The sequence below is a fragment of the Vigna unguiculata genome, chromosome 3 (assembly GCF_037176805.1).
Source record: "Vigna unguiculata cultivar grain cowpea cultivar isolate G323 ecotype 2 chromosome 3, ASM3717680v1, whole genome shotgun sequence".
NCBI classification, from domain to species: domain Eukaryota; kingdom Viridiplantae; phylum Streptophyta; class Magnoliopsida; order Fabales; family Fabaceae; genus Vigna; species Vigna unguiculata.
The window spans coordinates 57,354,822-57,376,518 of record NC_140794.1 but is presented as its reverse complement, the minus strand read 5'-3'; the positions used below and the strand labels follow the sequence as shown (position 1 = coordinate 57,376,518).

The following is a 21,697-nucleotide window of genomic DNA, read 5'->3' as shown; positions in this document are numbered from 1 at the left end:
TATGTTACTTTTACCTAATTTTTATATCTTATATTTTTGTTTTAATTTATGAAAAGCAATATTCAGCTTGGCGTTGTGTGAAAATTAGTAGAAATGGTTCTTCTTAATCATCTAATAAGTTGTTTCTTTTAATATATTACATGAAACTCAAAAGGAACCTAAATCACATTTTAATCAATTCAACCAAACTAATAATAAAATTTAAACATATTTTTGGACCTAGAAAAAACACGATTTACCCAAATTATCTATAAAACACTGAATTTTTACCCAAGTTTAAAATTGGTATAAATGTACTAACTCATCTAATTTGATTTCGATTCACACATGATCTATTTATATTCATGAATAAACACTAGGATCATAAATGCTTTATTTAAATTTCATACGATCCCGGTTTAAATGTTATTGTCACTAATCGTTGTGCTAAAAAAAAATTCAAAAGGACACACACTCTCACTCTCTCTCTCTCTCTCTCTCTCTCTCTCTCTCTCTATATATATATATATATATATATATATATATAGTTGAATAGGAAACATGTTAATTATATAAGGATAGAGCAATTAGGGACGCTGATCGAATTCAAAATTGCACTTTCAATGTAGGCAATAAATTAAAGTTTAAATGATCACCAATTAGTTGAATCCTCACAATAAAATATCGGATCTTTAATTTCTAAAAGATTAAAAAAATGAGTATCTAAAATTTGTGAATATAGCAAGCAAACGTTTTTTATTTCAGTGATTTTATTAGCAGAGACAATCGCCGCGATTTTAAAAACTAATAAAAATTAAAATTTTAAGTTATATTGAATATATAGATTAAAATTATAATGGTTAGGTTATTATTTTTATATCTTATTATCATAAATCGAAATTTTTTTTATGTCTTTTTCTCTAAATTTTCAAAGTTGTAAACATATGTTCAAGAACATCTTGTTCATCTAATCTAACCTCGACTAAAAAGACATAGCAAAATGCAAATGAAATGGAAAGATACATAAAAGAGACATGAGTCCAATCCAGGATTGATATCACTCTTAATTCAAAACTTTAAAGTAATGAGTTTATAATTATATGGTGCTTATTTATCAATTTTACTCAACGTGAAATTTAGACTCACACTTTGTTGATTCTCAAGTGGGTATTCACCAAAGTCTCACATCGAGTCACATCGAGTAATATGAAGAAGAGAGTAGCAGAAAAGTATTATAAAAATAAAGAGTTGGTTTTAAAGTCTCTTGGGTGTATATGAGACTTGGGTAGTTGTGTGTCATTGGAAAGTTTACAATTTTTGCTAAAAAAATTGCACTGTGAAGGATTTGCAGTTTTGGTCCATAAAAAATTGTATGAAGGTTTGCAATTTTTCGTTGGTGATAATATTTCTTGTTGAGTGTTTGTAGATGTAGGCTTTAATAATTTAGAATATATATATATATATATATATATATATATATATATATATAACGTTTATACAGTTTTATATGTTAAATCTAGTTAAGGATTCAAATACAAAAAAGTTAGAAGATAAATTACTCGATTTTATTTATTTGTTAGTTTTGAGACTAGTTTAAAAATTTACAATGATTTGTGGATCAATTAATTGGTTTAGTATGAATTAAATATAACCTAATTACGAGTGTTTGATGTCAGGTTGAAACGAGTTTACATGTACTTTTACCGAACTCGAAATATAAATTATTTTTTAAATATGTGAAGTGAAACAGAACCATGAAATGACTGAATGAGTGAAAATAAAGCGGTTTGGTCTGACCACATTTTTGTTAATTGAATCTAACTAGGCGTCTAAAAATATAATATTAGAAAAACATTATTCATTAATTAAAAATTATACTTTTTACGCGATCAAACAATTAGAAATACTCTTTTCTTTATTTCTTTTACCCTTTGGTCTATGAGAAGAAAAAGATAGATGAGAATGGGCAAAAAGAAAAAATGGATGCATATAGGTTCGAAAGTGAAAGAATCCAAAGGCTATTATTAATCGATTTACGTACACTAACTTCTGGTTCCATGTTTGGTGACAGGACATGCTCCACCTGGCCAAATAACTACAGAGGCCATTGCTATCTTTCTGCCACAAAACAAATTCAATGCTTCTCTCTGTCACTGCACCATAGATACCCTTCGTGCACTATTCTTGTTTCTTCCACACATTGGGATGAACATAGAGATGAGTATGAATGTTTGGTGGAGGTGATAATAGAAATAGCTTCAAAACTAATGATATTCGCTTATTTACTTTGTTTTTCATGTATATCTCTTCTTCTTCTTCTGTCCGTATCTTTCTTTAATCTCTTTTTTTCCGTTTATTTTAAACTAAACATATCTCATATTTTTAACTGTTGTGTCTTTCAAATTAAAGAAGAGATACAACATTAATGAATCATGAAGTTAATCTATATATAAATGATTGATACTACTCTTAATTCAAAGTATTAAAATAATGAGTTTTTGGATCTTAATCTTATATGATGTTCAACATTCTCATTTTCATTTAATGTGGGACTTTGACTTACACTTGAATTCCCAATAATTTTTATCTTATATATTTTTATGCCAATAGCTGAAATGGATCACTAAAGGCTATTCCTTTAGTTCAAAAATGATAAAAGGGAAGCACAAGTTTATCTACTGCAGTGAATTTGAACGCAAAATGAAATCGAGGATGGAGTCGGAGAGGGAATCTAGGGGAGGGAAGGAGGGGCCATGGATGACGGGTGAAGGAGAAGGACATTATATTAACACATGCATGAAAATATTGAAATAGTAACGTAAACATATGTGTAACGTATATGTAATAATGTCGTCTGTCATATCACATATATGTAACATATATGGAAAAATATTGATTGCCATATCATTAAATTTTTAATATCGTTTAAATTTTGCATAACAGGAACTAAAACACATTTAATCCAAAATTAATTAAAAAAAGGTGACAAGAATTTGGAAGGAGGAGAAACAACTTTAAAAAACCTTTATAATAAATATAAAAAAATGAGAAAAAAACCAACAAAAAAAATTACAACTAGAGGAATACTTAAAAGAGTTTGTTAAAGAGACTAGAAAGCATAAGCATATTTTGTAAAAGTTGAAAATCTTTTGCTTTAAATGTTCTATAATAACTTGGTTTCTTCTAGAATGAAGTGAAAAGAGATATAAACTAACTTGACTACCGGGTGGTTAACTTAGTTTATGAACTTAACTACCTTGTTGAAGAAGTTGCAACTTTCCTCTTCATCATAGGTGCCATTGTGGACAATTTGAGAAAGTTTATCCCATTGGTTGGTTTGTGTTGCTCATTAAATCCATTTTGTTACATGTTTTATTGTAGGACACGTTTAACTGACAAGGTCAAGAAGACTCTATTGGGTCTTTCGAGAGAGGATCACCACGGAGACACAACACTCATGAGACATGAGCCCAATTCATACACAAGGAATTGACACCACTCTTAATTCAAAACCTTAAGGCAATGGTTTTAGGGTCTTTATCCTTGTATGATGTTCAACTTTCTCATTTTTACTTAACGTGAGACTTAGACCCATATTTGGATTTCTAACAATTAGAATATTGAAAATTTTTAAATATCTTTTTACTTTAAGTGGTGAAATGATACATTTACTTATGAAAAGGTGGTGTTGTTATTCCATTTTAACCTTTATTTGCTCCATCTTTTGCAAAAACTTGAAAAATAACAGGGAAGAAATTATTAAATTTTTTAAATCATATGAATATTGAGATTTATTAAAAAAATTGTTGTTAAAATATCATATTTTACATGTAAAATATGCCAGTTCAAACAATGACAATTGAAAACATCATAATTTACTTGCAGAATGTGACAATTCTCCAATTGTTGTATTATACTTAAAAAGCAATGGTTTTAAACAACAATCATATTAAAATCGTCACATTTTACAATATTTTTTGTAGTGTCATAAGTTTCTACACATAGGTAAGACACTCTTTGGTATTCTTGGTTAACTCTTTTTTAATTCTTCCAATGTTCTTGGTTAACTCTTTTTTAATTCTTCCATGAGTATGAAAGACTACAATATGGTTTCAAAGAAAGAGTATAGAAAATAATACCAATACTCCACTTATAACATGATTTCATTTGTACAAAAGCATACATCATTAGTAATTGAATCCAAAATTACTTGATTAAATGACATAAGTATTATCATTTATGTCAACCAATGTTAATAATTGTCAAAAAGTTGAGATGAATTATTGGTGTTTTAGGGAAAATTCACTAGGAAGGTTCAATATTATTGAGCCATGAGTAACCCATATAAAATAATATGACACCACTTCAAATCTAAAACTTTAAGATAATGTGTTTGTGATCTTATTTCTCATATGTTCAACTTTCTCATTTCTACTTAATATAAAACTCAAACTCACATTTCGATTCCTAATAATCTATCCACTCAATCACACAAGTCACTTTCACATTAGTACACTCCTCAAGCAAAAACATTTTTAACCATGAGTACTTATTGGTGACCTTTACTTATCTTATTGTTTATCTTAGTGGGACATAGCTTGCCTAAAATACTTGCTAAGAAGATTTTCAATACAAAGTTTCAAACTTTAATATCACTGTTATGGGTCCCAATGTAAATAAGGATGATGAAAAACTTGTTAACAATGAAGAATAACAAAGATGAATAGTGTGACATCCCATTTAATAAAATAACTTTAATAAATAAAACATCACATATCATAATAAAATAGTACAAATAGCTGAAAATATATCAGAATTTAACCATTATAGTCATCCCAGAATATACTTAAAATAAAAGTACCATGGGCACATAACAAGGTCATAAACATGTCTTAAAACATAAAACAGATTGGCAAAAGATTGCTCAACAGAGCAAAGAATTGCATAAGACCAATTTTTCAAAGGTTGCTCAAAAGAATAACTTTAATAGAATAAGGATGATGAAAAACTTGTTAACAATGAAGAATAACAAAGATGAATAGTGTGACATCCCATTTAATAGAATAACTTTAATAAATAAAACATCATATATCATAATAAAATAGAACAAATAGTTGAAAGTATATCAAAATTTAACCATTACAGTCATCCCAGAATATACTTAAAATAAAAGTACCATGGGCACATAACAAGGCCATAAACATGTCTTAAAACATAAAACAAATTGACAAAAGATTGCTCAATAGAGCAAGGAATTGCATAAGACCAGTTTTTCAAAGGTTGCTCAAAAGAGCAATAACCAACATGGCTAAACTACACAACAGCATCTTCACCATCTTGATGTCACCAAGAGTCTCCTCATTTGCTCACACCAACATTTGGTTATCATTGCAAAAAGGAAAACACAACAAGGAAACAGACACAAAAAGAAAGAAAAGTAAGCTAGTGTATTTAAGCATTCATATGTAAATATTGTTACATATAAGTATGTGTTAGGAATCCAAGTATGAGTCTAAGTCCCACATTGACCAAAATTGAGAAAGTAGAGCACCATATAAGGATCAAGACCCATAAATCCATTGTCTTAAGGTTTTGGGTTGAGAGTGGTGTCAGTGTCTTATGTGGTTAGGCTCAGATCAAGACCATCACCCATTAATACAACACCAACATTTTTTGATTCCAAATTCAAAGCAATGCCTATAGTACCTTCTTCAAATTCCACCAATTCACCCGCCATTACTTCATAAATACGAGCAATACCATCGCCTACTTGAAGTACGGTACCAGTATTTACAATTTTTACTTCTGTATTATATTGCTCAATGCGTTCACGGATAATTTTACTAATTTCATCTGCACGAATGGTTACCATGAAAATATCTTAAATTTATTTTTTATAAGAAAAAAATGATGTTGTTCTCCCTAGTGAAACCCCCTCTATAAAATCTAACAAGTGGTATCAGAGCCAACTTATGACTCTTGACTCGATATCCAAATTATGCTCAAGTTTTCACTCAATTAAACACCCAACTGACTCTTGACTCGATATCCAAATTATGCTCTCGATATAGAATTCTAAGGAAGTATGCACTTGTGTTGATTTCTAAACTTTGCAGAGTCTAGCTACAAGAGGTTATCACCCAATCAATCACCAATAATTTTCCTTGAAACTATTTTATCATCAACATTCCACATGTTATCTCAGAATAATTATCATCCCAAGCTAAAGACATCAAGTACAGGTAAAAAAAATGTCACATCATTCATGCATAGCTTCATACATCATATTTTTAACATTAACTCAGTCAATCATAAGTTAAAATAAAGAATTAAAATTATGTAGCAATTCTTGCTTAAGCTAGACCGATCTCGCTTAAGCTAGAAACTCTCACTTAAGCTAAAATTCAAACAGTGAGCAAAGTGAAATTCTGCTATTCTCGCTTAAGCTAGATTTTCTCGCTTAAGCTAGATTTTCTCGCTTAAGTTAGAAATTCTCGCTTAAGCTAGACTGATCTCACTTAAGATAGAATAACATGTTTTGACTTATTTCAGCATGCAAAAACCAAAAATCCAAAACAACAAAAAAACAAAACACAACCACAAACATCAAACCAACATTTTAAGCACGATTCAAGACCAAAAACATGCAAGACACTTACAAAAAGTTTTAAAGCCCTAGCTTCCCTTACTTCAAAACTGAAAGCGAACCTGCGGGGAGAGAGCCCTAATGGAATGAGCACCACAACTCTAGAAACAAACTGAAAAACTGAAAAACATGAGCATAGGAACAAAAATGATGCTCTAATAAAGACACCAAGACTGAACCAATTACAATCGAACTGAAAAAAAGAAAAAAAATTGAAAGATTGATCTAAAATCAAGAAATAAGTGGACTGACTTGAACCTTTTTACTAAAGTTGGACTCAAAATATTAAGATAAAAAGTGAGCTTTACAAACCCAAAAAAGCTTGACAAAAAGATTAAAGAATTAAAAATAAACAGAATATTTCAAGGAAGGTTTATAAGGAGAAAAATAAACAAAGAAACTTTCAAATTTGTAAAACTCTTATATCATAGAATATTTCTTGATTCACTTGAAATATTCTACAATTCAAAAAGTTACCTAAAGAACAACGTCGATAATTTTTGGAAGAGATAAATGAAGAGTTTAAATCTAACCCATGTCACTTTCATAAAATGTTTGGTTGTAACTTCGCATGTGTCTTAAACAAACTTGGAGTCAAGTATTTTGTAATTACCATGTGCTATAGGAATTAACTAAATAGTTAATTATAAAAGATTTAGCTCTAGATTAGTGTTTTATTTAAGTTTTCTAAGATTAAAAGATGTCTATAATAGGAAATATTCCCTTCTTGGAAAATCACTTTTAAAGATTGAATAAAATTTTCCTTTCATTGAGTTGAACTTGTAAGAGTATTAAGAGTTTTCTACTCTTATTTTAATTTATCTTAATAAGTTTTCTCAAATAAAGAATCTTCCCACACTTATTTTTGGCATTTATCGCATAAGTGACATTTTTTGTTTTTGTTTTTAAGACTGAATCCATTTTCTTTTTCAATTGGATTTTCCACAAGTGTCACAAGCTTAACCATGCTACCAATGAAACTCCCTGTTTTTATGGTTGTTTGAGTTCTCTGTAAATTGATCGTACCGTACCAACTTTGGAATCTTCAGATCAATTGATACTAGAGTTCTGTGTTGAATCATGAAATTATTTTGGTATGTTTTAAAACTTTAAAATATAATAAATTAAAATTATTTATTTTTAAAATTTAAATCATGTTAATAAAATTAGTTTAAATTTAAGTCAAACTAATAAAATTAATTTTAATTTTACACGTAATACTTTGATATATAAATTATAATACAGAAATACCACAAAATATAATCATATGCTTTCCATCTGCATAAAAGTGATGTTCTTATACCTACATTCAGAGGCGGACATGAAGTTGAGCCAAGATTTCATACATGAAGACGTTTTCAGTGAATTTTATAGTAAGTATATATTTAAAAATAATTATTTCATAATAAAAATTAACTTTTAAGAAAATTATTCTACATAGAAGTTAAAAAATCTATATCCTACTTATATAGCGTACCCAAATTTCAATCATCACATCAATCAAAATAATTTTTAGTTTCCATCTTTATCTTCTTTCCTTTTTCTTTCTTTTATTCTTTCTTTCTCTTCTTATTAAAACAACTTCAAGATCAGTTTCATTTTCCGTTGTTTTTTCTTTTTTATCTTGCTTAGCTTTCTTTATCGGGAAAGCATAGAGATTTGGTCTGCTGAAATTTGTGCCTGTAAAAATTTACAGAGGGGAATGAAAGATGTTGGTCGTTTTTTTGGGTCAATTGGGTATTGCGTAGAGTGGAAGAGGATATGGTTGGAGAAGTAGAAGAAGAGAAGAGCAAAAAAAACCCTTCATTCTGTTTGTTTTCTTCAGCTAATCCACTCATCCACTTCCTCCTTATCTTCACTATAATCTCATCCTCTGTTTTCCCTTTCTCATCATCACTCACCCTTACTATTATTGTATATCTTTTCGTTCTTTCGCTTGAGGGTTGAAATTCCAAAGCAGGACTGAGTTCTCAGTAGAGTAGTTGCCATGGCCACCCAATCGCCGCCGCCTTCCACTTCCACCGCCACGGACGAAAACCCAGGTTTTCATTTCCTTCTCTTTTGCCGTCGATTCCACCTTTTGCTTTGAATTGCAACTTTTTGCTTTCTTTTCTTCCTGTCTTTAGTCACAACGTGTACTATTACTATTCATTACAAATAAAAAATTGCTAAACTCTTCTTCTTCTTCTTCCGCTTTCTGGTACTAAACACCCCACACCATGTTTTAAATCATTGGAGTAACGGAATTACTATAGCTTTCTGAACGTCAGACATAATGCATAAGTAAAATGAATTCACAAAATTTGTGGTTCCAATCAGACTATAGATTTGCTCCAGAGAATATGGACTTCTAAAATACTATTATGCTATTTATGTAACTTGATTATTATTATTTTCTTAATTTCACCAAATGACCAATTTGTGCTTCCAACTAGTGTAAATAATTTTCTGCTTACTTTTTTATTCTCGCTTTAGATTAATGATTAACCGCCTACAGTAATCTTCATCAGATGCTACAAGAAAGATTCGTTAGTTTCTTCGATGACTCCTCCCACTTTAAGTCCTATATTCAATTGGAATTGGACATTTGCTCTAACTTAGATAGTCGGTCTCGAGCTTCTTTTTCTTTATTTTTTTTATTTATGTATATATGCACTACTACTATTGCTAATACTAAGGAATGAGCGGTGAGGGGCAGAGCATTTGATGGGTCATATTCATCCTTAGGCAGGACCGAAGAATGTACAAGGCTGCTAAAGGTAGGGAAATAAAATAAGATGCTTTGACCGAATGAGATGTATCGTTGAGATCCCACATTGATTATACATATGACTAAAGTAGAGCTTATAAAAAGGTTTAGGTATTCCTCACCTTGTTAGTTAGTTTTTGAGGTTGAATAAGGGCATACCCTAAATTTAGAAAGGATGAGAAAGATAAAGTTCTCTAATCACATGGCAAGATACCAGGGATCGATGGTAGGGCTACTTTCAAAATCATGTAATGAAGGACACTTGATTTTATTGCCCTTTGATAGGCTACATACCATAGATGGAGCTCCAAAATTATACCTTCGATTATAGACTTTGCTTTAGGATTTTGAGGTAAAAGAAGCATTGAATAGGATGGATACCGGAAAAGTAGTTCAACCTATAGTACACCTAAAACTTGAGTTGTGAAAGAATCAGGGAGAAAAAAGCATAGGATGGCTCATAAAGTTGTTTAACATGATTATAATCATACCGGATGAATGAAGAAAGACTTTGATCCCTATCTATAAGGACAAAGGTAATATAAAAATTGTCCAAATTAAGGGTGGTTAACCTTATTAACCATTCCGTGAAGCTAGCTTCTGAATAGGATCATTGTATCTGATAATATGTGATAGGACTCCAAATAGGGGTCATATGGTGAGAAGTGAGCATGGGCCTGTTACTCATCAAGGAACGATTATAGACAGGATAGTTAAGCCCAGAATATGGAATGTTTATACCAAAAGAAATAAAGTCGGGTCAAGTGGGGAAGGAGTGAGAAGTTAGTTAGGAAATGGGGATGACGTATAAGAAATCTCTATTATGTGGGATACTGGTATTTGAGAGAGAAGGAGAGTTTGTTGGAGTGGGAGGGGAATTGTGGTCCTTTTTGGACGAGAGTTACTCTGTTGAGGAGTCTATGACTCTATGGTTCACTGTTGCTATAGAGCTATCAACTCATCACTATTTTACTGCATAATCTGTTAAATAATACACACCTAGCTATTCAGTTCGCTTCTAGTTTCTATCAATATGCATAAACTTTCACATGGTAAGACACCCTTTAGGTGCACTACTGGTAATTTGTAACTTAAGCTAGAAGACATATAACAATAAATTATATTTTTTGACAGATTCTATCATGAGCCAAAATACCAATGGCTTATATTGTTAAGTGAAGACACACAAATGGTTTTTATACTGCATCTCTATCAGATTCCTTGTTTTTCTTATATCAAAGGTTTAGTGGCCTTCATCATTTTATTGTACTATTTGGTACTGAATTTGAATGTTTTCGTACTTAATTGGATTTGATAATGGATTGTTTTAGCTTAAGTATTGTTTTGAGTATGATAAAATTGATTTGCCGAGCCTTCTTTTTGAGGTTTAGGTTCTGAGATTGCGCAACCAGCAAATATGGATCAGCAAAACACCAGAGAAGCAGAGCCCGCTAAACCTAGTTCAACTCCATCAGTATTTGTAAACTCCCAACCGATGAGGGAAGAACAAGTTCAGAATGCTGTGAAATTTCTGTCTCACCCAAAAGTTAGAGGTTCACCTGTCATGTATAGGCGATCATTTTTAGAGAAGAAGGGCCTTACAAAGGAGGAGATTGATGAAGCATTTCGGCGAGTGCCAGTATGCCTGTTTTCTTAAAATTATTTTACCAGTCACCCAAAATTTTCTAGGTTGTTCTATCACAGGCAACCAATTGATTATCAGTGTATCAATTTCCTACATGTTCATTTGTTTTAATCCTTACCTTTGGTTCCAATCACAGGATTCAGCTCCAACTGTGCAGACAGGCGGTGTAAATCAAGGTGAAGTGTCTAATATTGAAGTTTTCCTGCGTAACTTTGGATCGAGTCAAATTGCATGTGAAATCTCTGTTTTTCTTTGAATAAATGAAGTTGTTTCTATGCATGGTTTCCATTATTTTGTTCAATGGGAACAAGAGAAAAAACATGACATGAAATCTCTGTTTACTTGATTTTCAATAAAGCTGGATAGGTATTGTTGGGTTTCACTTTGAACATGATTTATCGTAATACTAACAGATGGGCAACTGAAATCATCATCAAACAATCAGCAACAAACTCAGCTAAAAACATTGCAGCCGGTTTCACCTGCTTCTACTGGTGTTAATACTTCATCTGGAACATTACCACGGTCAAGATTTCACTGGTCCCATGCCCTTATTGCAGTTGGATTACTGGCTGCTTCAGGTGCTGGAACAGCTATAATAATTAAGGTATAACTCTTACCACGTACTGTCATGCATAATGTCAGATATTTTAAGGGGTGAGTACTTTTAATGACATTTTACATCCTTTCTTGTGCTTGATATATTGCTTTGTCTACAAGTTTTATCATATTGCTGTTTGATCTGCATATAACCTTCAAAGTTCACTTCATGTTTTAGAAATCTCTTCTCCCTCGGTTAAAATCTTGGATACGTAAGGTTGTCCTTGACAATGATGATGAAGAATTGAAGAAAAGTGATGACAAACCAACATTGATGGAAGAAGCTGCACAAGCTGCAAAATCAGCTGCAGCTGCAGCTGCCGAAGTGGCAAAAGTGAGCCAAGAAATTCTAGCTTCAAAAGGTGAAGGTGGGTTTATAGAACTTTAATTTGCATGCTATAAAATGTCTTTGATTTGTTTTAGTACTCCTACTCTCCTTGGGCTTCTTCTATTTATGAGAAATGACTGTAGTTATTATTGCATCTGGTGTTATAATTTGCAGAGAGGAGATACTTTGTGGATGTTGTGAGCCTTTTAGACAAGCAAGTACAAGAAATGAAGTCAATGACAAATGCCATAAGAAGATTGGAAGGTAATTGACCATTACCATTTAATCTATTAGACTGGCATAATAGCTTTTCAATGCTTTGAATATTTTATACAGGGTTTGATTTATAATTTTCCAAACTTGTATATTTATAACCCCTTAAGAGCCAAAAAAGGGGCTCATGGTGACCAAGAGTTTTGACAAATATTATGCACATTTTAACTATTCTAATTGGGTTCTAGCTTTATGATTCCCTTGTATTCGGCTTTCATCCAATTGTAATTATTGATGGCTTATCATGCCCAAAATTTTAGCAGATTTATGCTGGAGGTTTTAAACAATATTTCAGATTTTTTTTCCTTTAAAATTCTTATTTATCTGTTTGTCAATTTGTGAACAATATAACTTATAACGGAGTTCCGTCTCAGGGCAAGAAGATCTTCAAATCAGTCAAACAAGTTCAAAGGTCAGATATAAATAGACTTACATGGGACTGTCTCAGCATCTTTAATGAACTTTGTCACAGCTGATCCTCTTTTAAGTTGTTTTAAATAAAATTTTACTTTTGATGACTGCAACTTTTTTAAATATATGCAGCAACTGATTGTGAATGGCAAAGCGGATTATGACATGCGTTCAGGTTTTCATATTAATAATTAAGTCTCAGTTAAATTATTCTTATCTTCTGGACTATTTACCTATCATCAGAATATCATGTGCAGTGAGATCTTCATCTCCACCTGCATCTGTTCAACCATCAAGTGGTCTTCATCCAAAGTCATATATGGAGGTATTAATTATCTTGTTTTTTTCCATCCACTGCTTTATTTATGGGTCATATCAGAATGTTAATCGTTTTCCATTTTTGGTTGTCTTGTAGATTACTTGAATACTAATCAAAATATAAAGTTTAGGCATTAAATACTTTGGGACATGACTATAGCTTTCCTATTGTGGCCACTGACAGTGCTCAAGTCGGCACTGTTTATTTAGTGAACACATCTGATTTTTTTTTTCTTTTGTTGGATATCTTATTTTCTCTTAGCTGTATCATCTCTTCCGTCTCTAAATTTCTTTAAACAACTATCCAATTTATTTTGAATTTTTGCTAAAGTAGATAATTGAAGGAACAAAAGCCCATAAGAATATTTAGATGCTTTTTGTAGGAACTTCTACCCATCATATTCATAAATGTGAAAACAGAAACGATAAGTTATAGTGTAATTGTACTTATAGAGTTATTGACATGTCCTACGGTCCAAATTATTGAAGTTAACTTTTGCAAATGCTCATTAAGAAGCAAATTGGTACCAATGCTAGGAGGAAGAAATATACGATGCCATCAAATTGGCTGAATTTAGCTGGCTGGGTTTCTTGTGTTCAAAGGAGGAATGAGGTTGGAATTAGAGGGATTGTCACTGCTCTCACAGTAGAGAAGAGGACAAGTTTGTAAATAGTCAGGATAGTTGGCATGATGAGATTGGGGAGGGAATGGTTTGTGGGTGTAAAAGAAACTGAACAAGAAAGAATCTTGTAACAAACTGAATTGTATACATTTCATTAACATGTAAAAGAGGAAGGATACAAGTGAATTTATAGCTAACCTCCAACAGGGGAGATACCTGTTAACAGTAATTAAGAACTTTATTTAATTGATACAGGAGATAGTTGTTTGCAGTGGCTAAAAACTCTGACTATGTATACAATATTTACATACAAAATATAACTAAATATAAACTCTAATACCCCCCTCAAACTCAAGGAGAGAATTTTTCAGGAGAAAAACTCTTCACATTGAGTTCGCCTCTGTGAAAAGAAAAACGAGCTGGAGAAAAGGGCTCGGTCAGCACATCTGCCCACTGATCCAAGGCTTGTAATGTGATAGATGAAACGCAATTTGGTCACAATCTTTTCCCACACAAAGAAAACGTCAATCTCCATGTGTTTTGGTGTGGCCATGATGCGCCAGATTATGAGCAATTGACACAACATTCTTGTGGTCACCAAGAATAATCCGAGTAGTGAGTGAAACAAGCAACTCAATGAGCAAACCAAAAATCGATGTTAGTTCGATAGAAGTTTGAGCCAAACTTCTATACTCAGACTCATTATTGGAGCAAGTAGTAACTTTGTTTGCAGGACCACCAAGGTATTAAATTGGGGTCAAGATAGATGGTTGTTCCTGAAGTAATCATCAACATCATAAAAGGCTTTGAGTGACAGATTATGCAAGAGATGCAGGCTGAAGATGTAGTCCATGAAACAAAGTACCTTTAAGGCACCTTAGTAGCCGTTTAACCACAACCCACTGTGATTCTAGTTGTTTGCCCATACTTTGACAGAATTTGTTAACAGTGAAGCTAACTTCTGGTCTAGTGAGAGTAGCATATTGCAAAACACCTACCATTGAACTATATAGTGTATGATTTGAAAAGAGATTAACCCCAAATTTTAGATAGTTTGTAATTAACAGCTTTATTTAATTGATAAAAGAGATAGCTATAGGCCAACAGCTCTAACTGTGTACTGACAATATTTACAAACAAAATTAACTAAGAGGTAGGCATGAATTGTGAGGTTTTAGATAGGGAATTCTCTTTGCATCAGGGGCCCATTATTATCATTTTCTTTTCTGCATTTTTCCTGAGAATTATTTACTGATCTCTGAGTAATGGAGCTAGATCTCAATATATATATTCCTGTAGTTTCCAGTTCCCATCATTCTAAGGGTTTGTGTAGTGCATCCGTAATGCTGAAAACGTTGAATATAGACTATTATTAGCTATTTTCTGGTGAGACCCCCAACTTGTTGAAGGGGCTAATCCAGTCTGAGTGGTGCAGCCTTGCTTTTAAGAAAATACGTGCACTTTTTGCTGGCTCTAATAAATGCATCACCTTTTGAAAAGTCATCTACTCAAAATGATTTCTCTTGTTGTCTGTCATCTGGACAAGGACGTAAAGATTTGAAAAATCTCATGTAGAGCAGCTCTTGTAGTACACATGAAAGTGTTAATTGCCTCAGTTTTGAGAACTTCTTACTAGTAGTTAATGATTTGTTTGTAGTTTCTTCATATGTGATGGAATGGATACAGAGTGCTATCTATTTTTTTAAGATTTTGTTGAGTTTTACAATTTTTTCTTGCAGATAATGGCCATGGTCCAAAGAGGAGAGAAGCCTTCTAATACTAGAGTAAACCTTCATGCTTTTTAATCTAGATAAAATTAGTTGCTTAATAAATTATACACCTCGGGCACCATCAATATAAAATTATAAAATTGGTTGACTTTAAAGTTTGATTTGTGAGGAGAGGTGTTAATGTGGAGAAGACTATGGTGTGGAAATAAGATTACACGACAAGTTATGTTTATATTTTGAGTTTATTTCTCTCGAGACTATTAATGTCTATCATTAGAGAGATAGACACTGGATTTGAACATGCAACAATAGCGCCAAAAGATTTAAACATGACCCTGTCATACTAATTAGAATTTGACATGAGAGGATTCATTTCTACTCCCCTATATACTGAATTTTCAAATTTTATGTGGCCACTGTTAGTTTTATATAACATTGGGTTTTAGTGCAGGATATCAGTCATTTACCCCCCAACCGTAGTCAACAACCATCAAATCCACTCTTAGTGCCTAGATCCAAGCTTTATTACAAAATGTTTTGCGTTTCCTAAATATTTGAGGTTTATGAAATTTTTTATCTAACTGACCGACCCAAGTCTCAATATTTTTGAACTTTATTTTGGTAATCTGAGGATTTTCAATGAACCAATCTACAGCGTGGTAGTTTCCCGATTTTGGTAATCTAATTACGGGCCATATCTGTTAAAATATGTTCTGCAATTGGATCATCAAGGAAAAACTATTGATCTAGTTATAAATTAATTTCTAGATTTTGTTGTCAAGATCATAATATTTCAAACTTAAAGAAACTGAATTCTCTGGTAATTTTGTAATTATCTACTGTTTGAAAACATCAAATTACTGGGGGCAGTTCTAAATAGGTTTTTATATCTTTTAGAAATGAACTAAATTGTGTCGTAGTGCATGCCTTTTATACTTGGCCTCTACTTCTGGCTGAAGTTTTATTCAGGCGAAGATAGGAAAAAGGATTGGAAAGAACTGGAAAATGAATAATTTATTCGTTATATTTATGAAGACATGCCAAAGGCAGGTTTTTATGTTTCTAATCTGAAAGATATAATATTTGTTCCTTCTATTTAACCCATGCAACGAACATTGAGTAATGCAATAAAGTCACAAAAACATGCTTATGAAACGGTATATTCCTTTCTCAGTTGTATTATTTCAAATGAATCTGATTTTATGCTTCAACTTTTCTTGGTATATATAGCCTTGGGAGGTTGGTCAGGTGCAAAACACGTCTACTCAGATTCTTCAATCTCAAGTAAATGGTGAAGACCTGAATACCAAGACCCAGGATACGTCTCTAGTAAATGGGGATGACCCATTGCCCTGGTGGCAGAAGAAAAATGTGAGAATCACAGAGATTGACAATGAAAATGGGTCTAATGGAGTACCTTATGCTGCTGCAACCAGTCAGCAACCAGTTCAACGTGTATGGGTTCCTCCTCAACCTCCACCCATAGCTATGCCTGGAGCTGCAGAAGCAATCAGACGCCCAAAGCAGGTGGCCCAAAAGGAACAGAAGTCAGATAATCAGTCAGTGGCTCAATCTTCTGACACCTCTGATGACGTTCAAGGGGTCTCAAAACCATTGGAATCTGAAGGTGCAGTAGAGAGCAGCAATGTCAGCTCAGTTCCGAGCTCCAATGAGATACAAGAGGAGCATGAAGTCAAATATGATGAGAAATGAAGGTGAATCATAATGTATCACGAAAAACAGAAAGTTGGAACTAGCACTTGAAGTAGCCCGTGTTCTGAATAAACATGTCAAAATCTTTGTCAATCATATATATTTGTACTTTGAACTGGACATCAGCAAAAGATGCAAATGCACGTGTCTTTCTATGCAAGAAAAATGTTGTCTACGATTATGGATGCAGCCAGTCTCACAATCCTAAATACTTGTGGGGAATATGATGATATCATGTATTGTAATATTTAGAATTTAAAATATCTTAAAAACTAGTATTCTACTTGAACAGATCTTTAACAAACTAGCGGCAATTAATCTGAGGAGGAGCAAAGAAAATGTATCTTCACAGCTTAGGATCTCAAACAGTATGTTACCTCATAAGAATTTTGTTTCCATGAACTGCATCTTGAGTGGCAATTGGTGACTTGTGACATCGAAATTTGTGACGAGCAAAGATCGAGATTTGTGACTTGTCACATGTTGATATGCACTTTTAATGGAAAAAGATATATGTTGTTGTTTAGTGCACTTTTACTTGAAATAAATCTTAGTTTTTGGTGCGACAACTGATTTGGCAGTCATCTCCACATAACTGTGAAAGGAGATTTGTTAGGTTTTTCTATCTTCCTTCATTCTCTAGTCAAAAGTACTTAGTATGATCCCTAGTTCTTATAATTAGAACATCATGAATTGGATGTCTTTGCTCATGATGAAAGATGCATTTTATAGGTTTTGGTTGATTGTTTTTTGTTATCTGCATATAAATGGTATTCTCTATCTCTTAAAATGACATTAATTTTCCAATTGATTTCAAGTACCACAAGCAATTATTTCTATTATGTTTGCTTAAGATTATGGTAGTTTTATTGAACTTCTCTATTAATTATTACCAAACCTTGCAAGTGACTTGACATGTCGATTATATTTCCTTTTAATAAGTGGTTTAACTCTCTACCTATATACTTTCTTATGTAAACCATCCAGTCACAAGACAATTAATGGGCTAAGAGTAGAATAATGAGATTTTCTTTCTTCTTCATAATCTTCTACAAATTGTCTAGATGTAGAATATCTTTGTATTTTTGTGAGAATTTGTACGAGTATAAATGGGTTTTCTTTGAACTTAAATTAGACCTTGATTAAGACTCGGATAAAAAATCATTCAAAGAACACTAGAAAAACTCAATTTTTAAGCCATACATTAAAGGATGTCTTTTAACTAGAAATCTTATGTCTTGGTGATAAGATTATTCTTCTTTGTTTTCTTGCTCTTAGTGTTACTCGTATATTCTTGAAAGTTATAGACAAATTTATTCTAATACTTGTTGTTCTATTATTCAATTATTATTTAGTTATTTTGATATATCCCATTAAACGAACATATAAGAAAATTTCTTACAGTACCCGTTATATGAATTTGCCCGCGATAGGAGGGAAAGACATCTTTAGCCAACAAAGAGACATTGACCGGTGGAAGTCCTTTTGTTATTCATCTTGCTCATACAATAAAAAATATTTGTGCTGATTCAGAACATTGGAGGACCATTTTCCAGGTATGAAACCAAATAATCTGTAGCGTTCTCTCTCTTCTTCTGCAGTGGTGGTAGTGATGATACGGTGCAACGGGAAGGGTGTCCTGTAATTGTAGGGTGTAGTTATTAATTATGGAGGTGTAAGAAACAACAACCTTTATACTATACTCTATGAGTTTCTTACCTTTGTGTCTGACATGGGTCCAAATCATTGTTGACTGAAATCTTAAATGAGTTATTAACGACATAATCAGTATTAACGAAGTGGTTTTTGTGTAATTAGATGATTATGAATTATTTTAGAGATGTTGTAGGATTGAAGGGTAATGAAGATGTGTTCTCATGACTTGACTCATCTGAGTATCAGAGTTGTATCGTACACTTACATATATTATTGTAATACATATAACACATAGAAATCGGAATAGAAGAAAGGAGAAACATCATTTAATGGTTCTTTAGAAGCCTCTATTGTTGAACCAAATTTTACTAAGTCCATTTTGAATTGTCAATGGTTCTTTTTTTAATGTTCAATCATTTGTTTTTTGTTTTCCATTTTGGCTCCTCACTACAGTTGCAGCAGCGAATATAAAATACAGAGAGCCAGAACAATGTCAGCAAATTAATCTTTCTCAAACATGTGTATACTAGTACTGTTTTTTGTTTAAATATTGTGAACTAAAATTAATTTATTTATAATTAAAACTATTTTATGAAGATCCTAAAATAAAGATCTGAGAATGGCAAAGTCAAAGGAATAAACACATGAGCAAAAAGTTTAGTAACTTTTTAATTACACTGTGTTTGCACGGTAAATAAGGAGAGTGAATTAATACTTATGTGGATCTCTCTGTGCTCTTGAAAAAGTTTTACTTAAGTCATGTTTTCTGCGTTAGGAAGGAAAAAGTCCCTTCAGATTTCTATTTAAGAGGCGTAAATGTTGACATTTTTCGATTTGGATTGCGTTAAGAGAAATCCTCAAACGAAAAAAAATAAATAAATCTTACTATATTAAAACTACGTTGAATTCCTGGTTTCATGATAAAATTGGGTAATTTTGACCATCTCTAAGCAAGTAACACTAACCCACAGAATTTGATACATTCTATGAACATAAAATAAAGATGAATATATATAAAGCCCACTGTGTCGGCGTTCAAGAAATGCCGAACTATGAAGCATCTTTTTCGTTCTTAATTGATTTATTCCTTTGCTAACTTTTATGTCCAACAATTTGACCTTATAATAAATAATTGTAAGGAATAGTAGATAAGGATGCATAATCATTTATTTTAGTTAAAGGGTTTTACGATTCTAATCTGCTAAAATTTAAAGCTATACTTTGCTCAAATACATATTATTGTAAACTATTATTTTTAACTCAAATTTTAAAACTTATTTACATTTTTAAAATATTGCAAATGACTTCATATATACTATTATTTACTTAAATGTAGAAATACGTAGTGATTATGTTTTTTCTTAATAATAAATTACTTTAAAATACTTTCATAACTAGATGTAGTAAATGCGTCATCTTGCGAAATTACTGTCCCAAGATAACGCATTAATGTTTTCGAAAACGAAAGGTTGATAACGTATGTTTAGTTTGACTTAATAAAAGAAGTGATACAGAAATATCTTAAATCGAGGTCAATGTTTCTAATTAAAATCGATTTGAATATTATTATTGTTTTATATTATATTAAGTTTGAATTAGAGACCAGTTTGACAGTTTGAATTGGAGACCAATTTGAGGTATAAATTTGCAAATTTTATATATAGCAAAACATTTGACTTAGAAGTAATATATTTGAACTTTGAATGTTTACCACCACGACGTCGTTACGTGGTTGCTGGTATTTATTCAATCTTTATCCTGTTCTCAATATAATAATATAATAAAATGAGCGTTTTATTGTTTTAATTATGATTGATATTACATGAAAAAAGTCACAATTGATCATATTATTCATAATATTTTTTAATTACTTTATTTCTCATATGCTATCATTTTATTTTTATTTTAGGGTTAAATATGTTTTTGGTCCCTCAAATTTCAGCGAAATTTGGAATTAGTCCCTCATCAAAACTTTTGACCAATTTAGTCCTTCATCTTTCAAAATACGTGAATTTAGTCATTTTAATCAAATTTTGTTAAGTTTATTTGACGTTTCAAGCGCATTTCATGATAGTATTTAAATTATTTACACTGTTTGACACATTTTTGCTTCAATGTTAACTTAAATACTATCATGAAATATGCTTGAAACGTTAGATAAACTTAACAAAATTTGGTTAAAATGACTAAATTCACGCATTTTGAAAGATGAAGGACTAAATTGATATAAAGTTTTGATGAGGGACTAATTCCAAAATTCACTGAAACTTCAGGGACAAAAAACATATTTAACCCTTTATTTTAATATTATCTTTTTGATCCGCTACCTATCACTTGCCATATTATATGTATAACTGGTTAGATAAGTTTTCATATGTTAGGATAATATAATTTTACTTGTATACCAAGTTAAATGGTATAATACAATATATATATATATATATATATATATATATATATATATATATATATATATGAAGTAGTTATTAAAGCATGGGGTACTCCTACTTGAACATTTATTTTGTCAAATTTTAAATTTATCTTTTTGTTGGGATGCTAGCAAGCACCATACTCATCTTTTGCAGTGCGACAGTATCAATCATTGCATTACAACGATAGGAGTGCTCCAATTAATTTAAAAAAAAATATTGAAAATTAATCTTAAATGACTTTATTTTATTTTTGAATTTATGTTTTCAACTGATAATCTTGATTTGGAATTAAAAATAAAAAATTTAATTTGTGTTGTAGTTTTTATATATAAAATTATTTAATTTATTTATAAATATAAAAGAAAATTAAAATTACAAAAAAAGTATAACATATCTTTTTATTTAAAAAATTGTAACTTGTTTTGTGTATGTTTCAGAATCTGTGACAACTCAAATTTCTTTTAATATGTATATTCATTAAATATTCAATAATTATAAGGTTATTGTAATATTAATAGTTGGACATGAAACTAATTTATAGTACATTTTTTAAAGTTAGATCATATTGTGTTTTAAAATATATTTAAAATGAAC

The 21,697-nt window shown here is 31.4% G+C and overlaps 1 protein-coding gene across 3 annotated transcripts; it reads left to right on the top strand.

The window, feature by feature from the left end:
- The first annotated feature begins 8,135 nt into the window (after positions 1-8,135).
- PEX14 (peroxin 14) lies at positions 8,136-17,417 on the top strand. 3 transcript variants are annotated; one of them, XM_085670531.1, is made up of 12 exons: positions 8,136-8,667; positions 10,766-11,013; positions 11,156-11,195; positions 11,433-11,626; positions 11,798-11,987; positions 12,122-12,211; positions 12,595-12,632; positions 12,764-12,806; positions 12,889-12,956; positions 15,312-15,356; positions 15,754-15,843; positions 16,533-17,417. In XM_085670531.1, exons 1-12 carry the CDS (start codon positions 8,613-8,615, stop codon positions 17,013-17,015), a joined length of 1,584 nt encoding a protein of 527 aa, XP_085526657.1. In that variant the 5' UTR covers positions 8,136-8,612; the 3' UTR covers positions 17,016-17,417. The 3 variants fall into 3 exon arrangements, with proteins under 3 accessions (XP_085526657.1, XP_027916898.1, XP_027916900.1); XM_028061097.2 differs by lacking the exon at positions 15,754-15,843 and having other exon boundaries at positions 8,139-8,667; XM_028061099.2 differs by lacking the exons at positions 15,312-15,356; positions 15,754-15,843 and having other exon boundaries at positions 8,139-8,667.
- Positions 17,418-21,697: the final 4,280 nt, after the last annotated feature.

Excerpts from the sequence above, each read along its gene's own strand:
- PEX14 (XM_085670531.1), top strand. The coding sequence starts at position 8,613 with ATGGCCACCCAATCGCCGCCGCCTTCCACTTCCACCGCCACGGACGAA. Across the intron at positions 11,014-11,155 it reads AAGCATTTCGGCGAGTGCCA|GATTCAGCTCCAACTGTGCA; the intron begins GTATGCCTGTTT and ends TTCCAATCACAG. Across the intron at positions 11,627-11,797 it reads GAACAGCTATAATAATTAAG|AAATCTCTTCTCCCTCGGTT; the intron begins GTATAACTCTTA and ends TTCATGTTTTAG.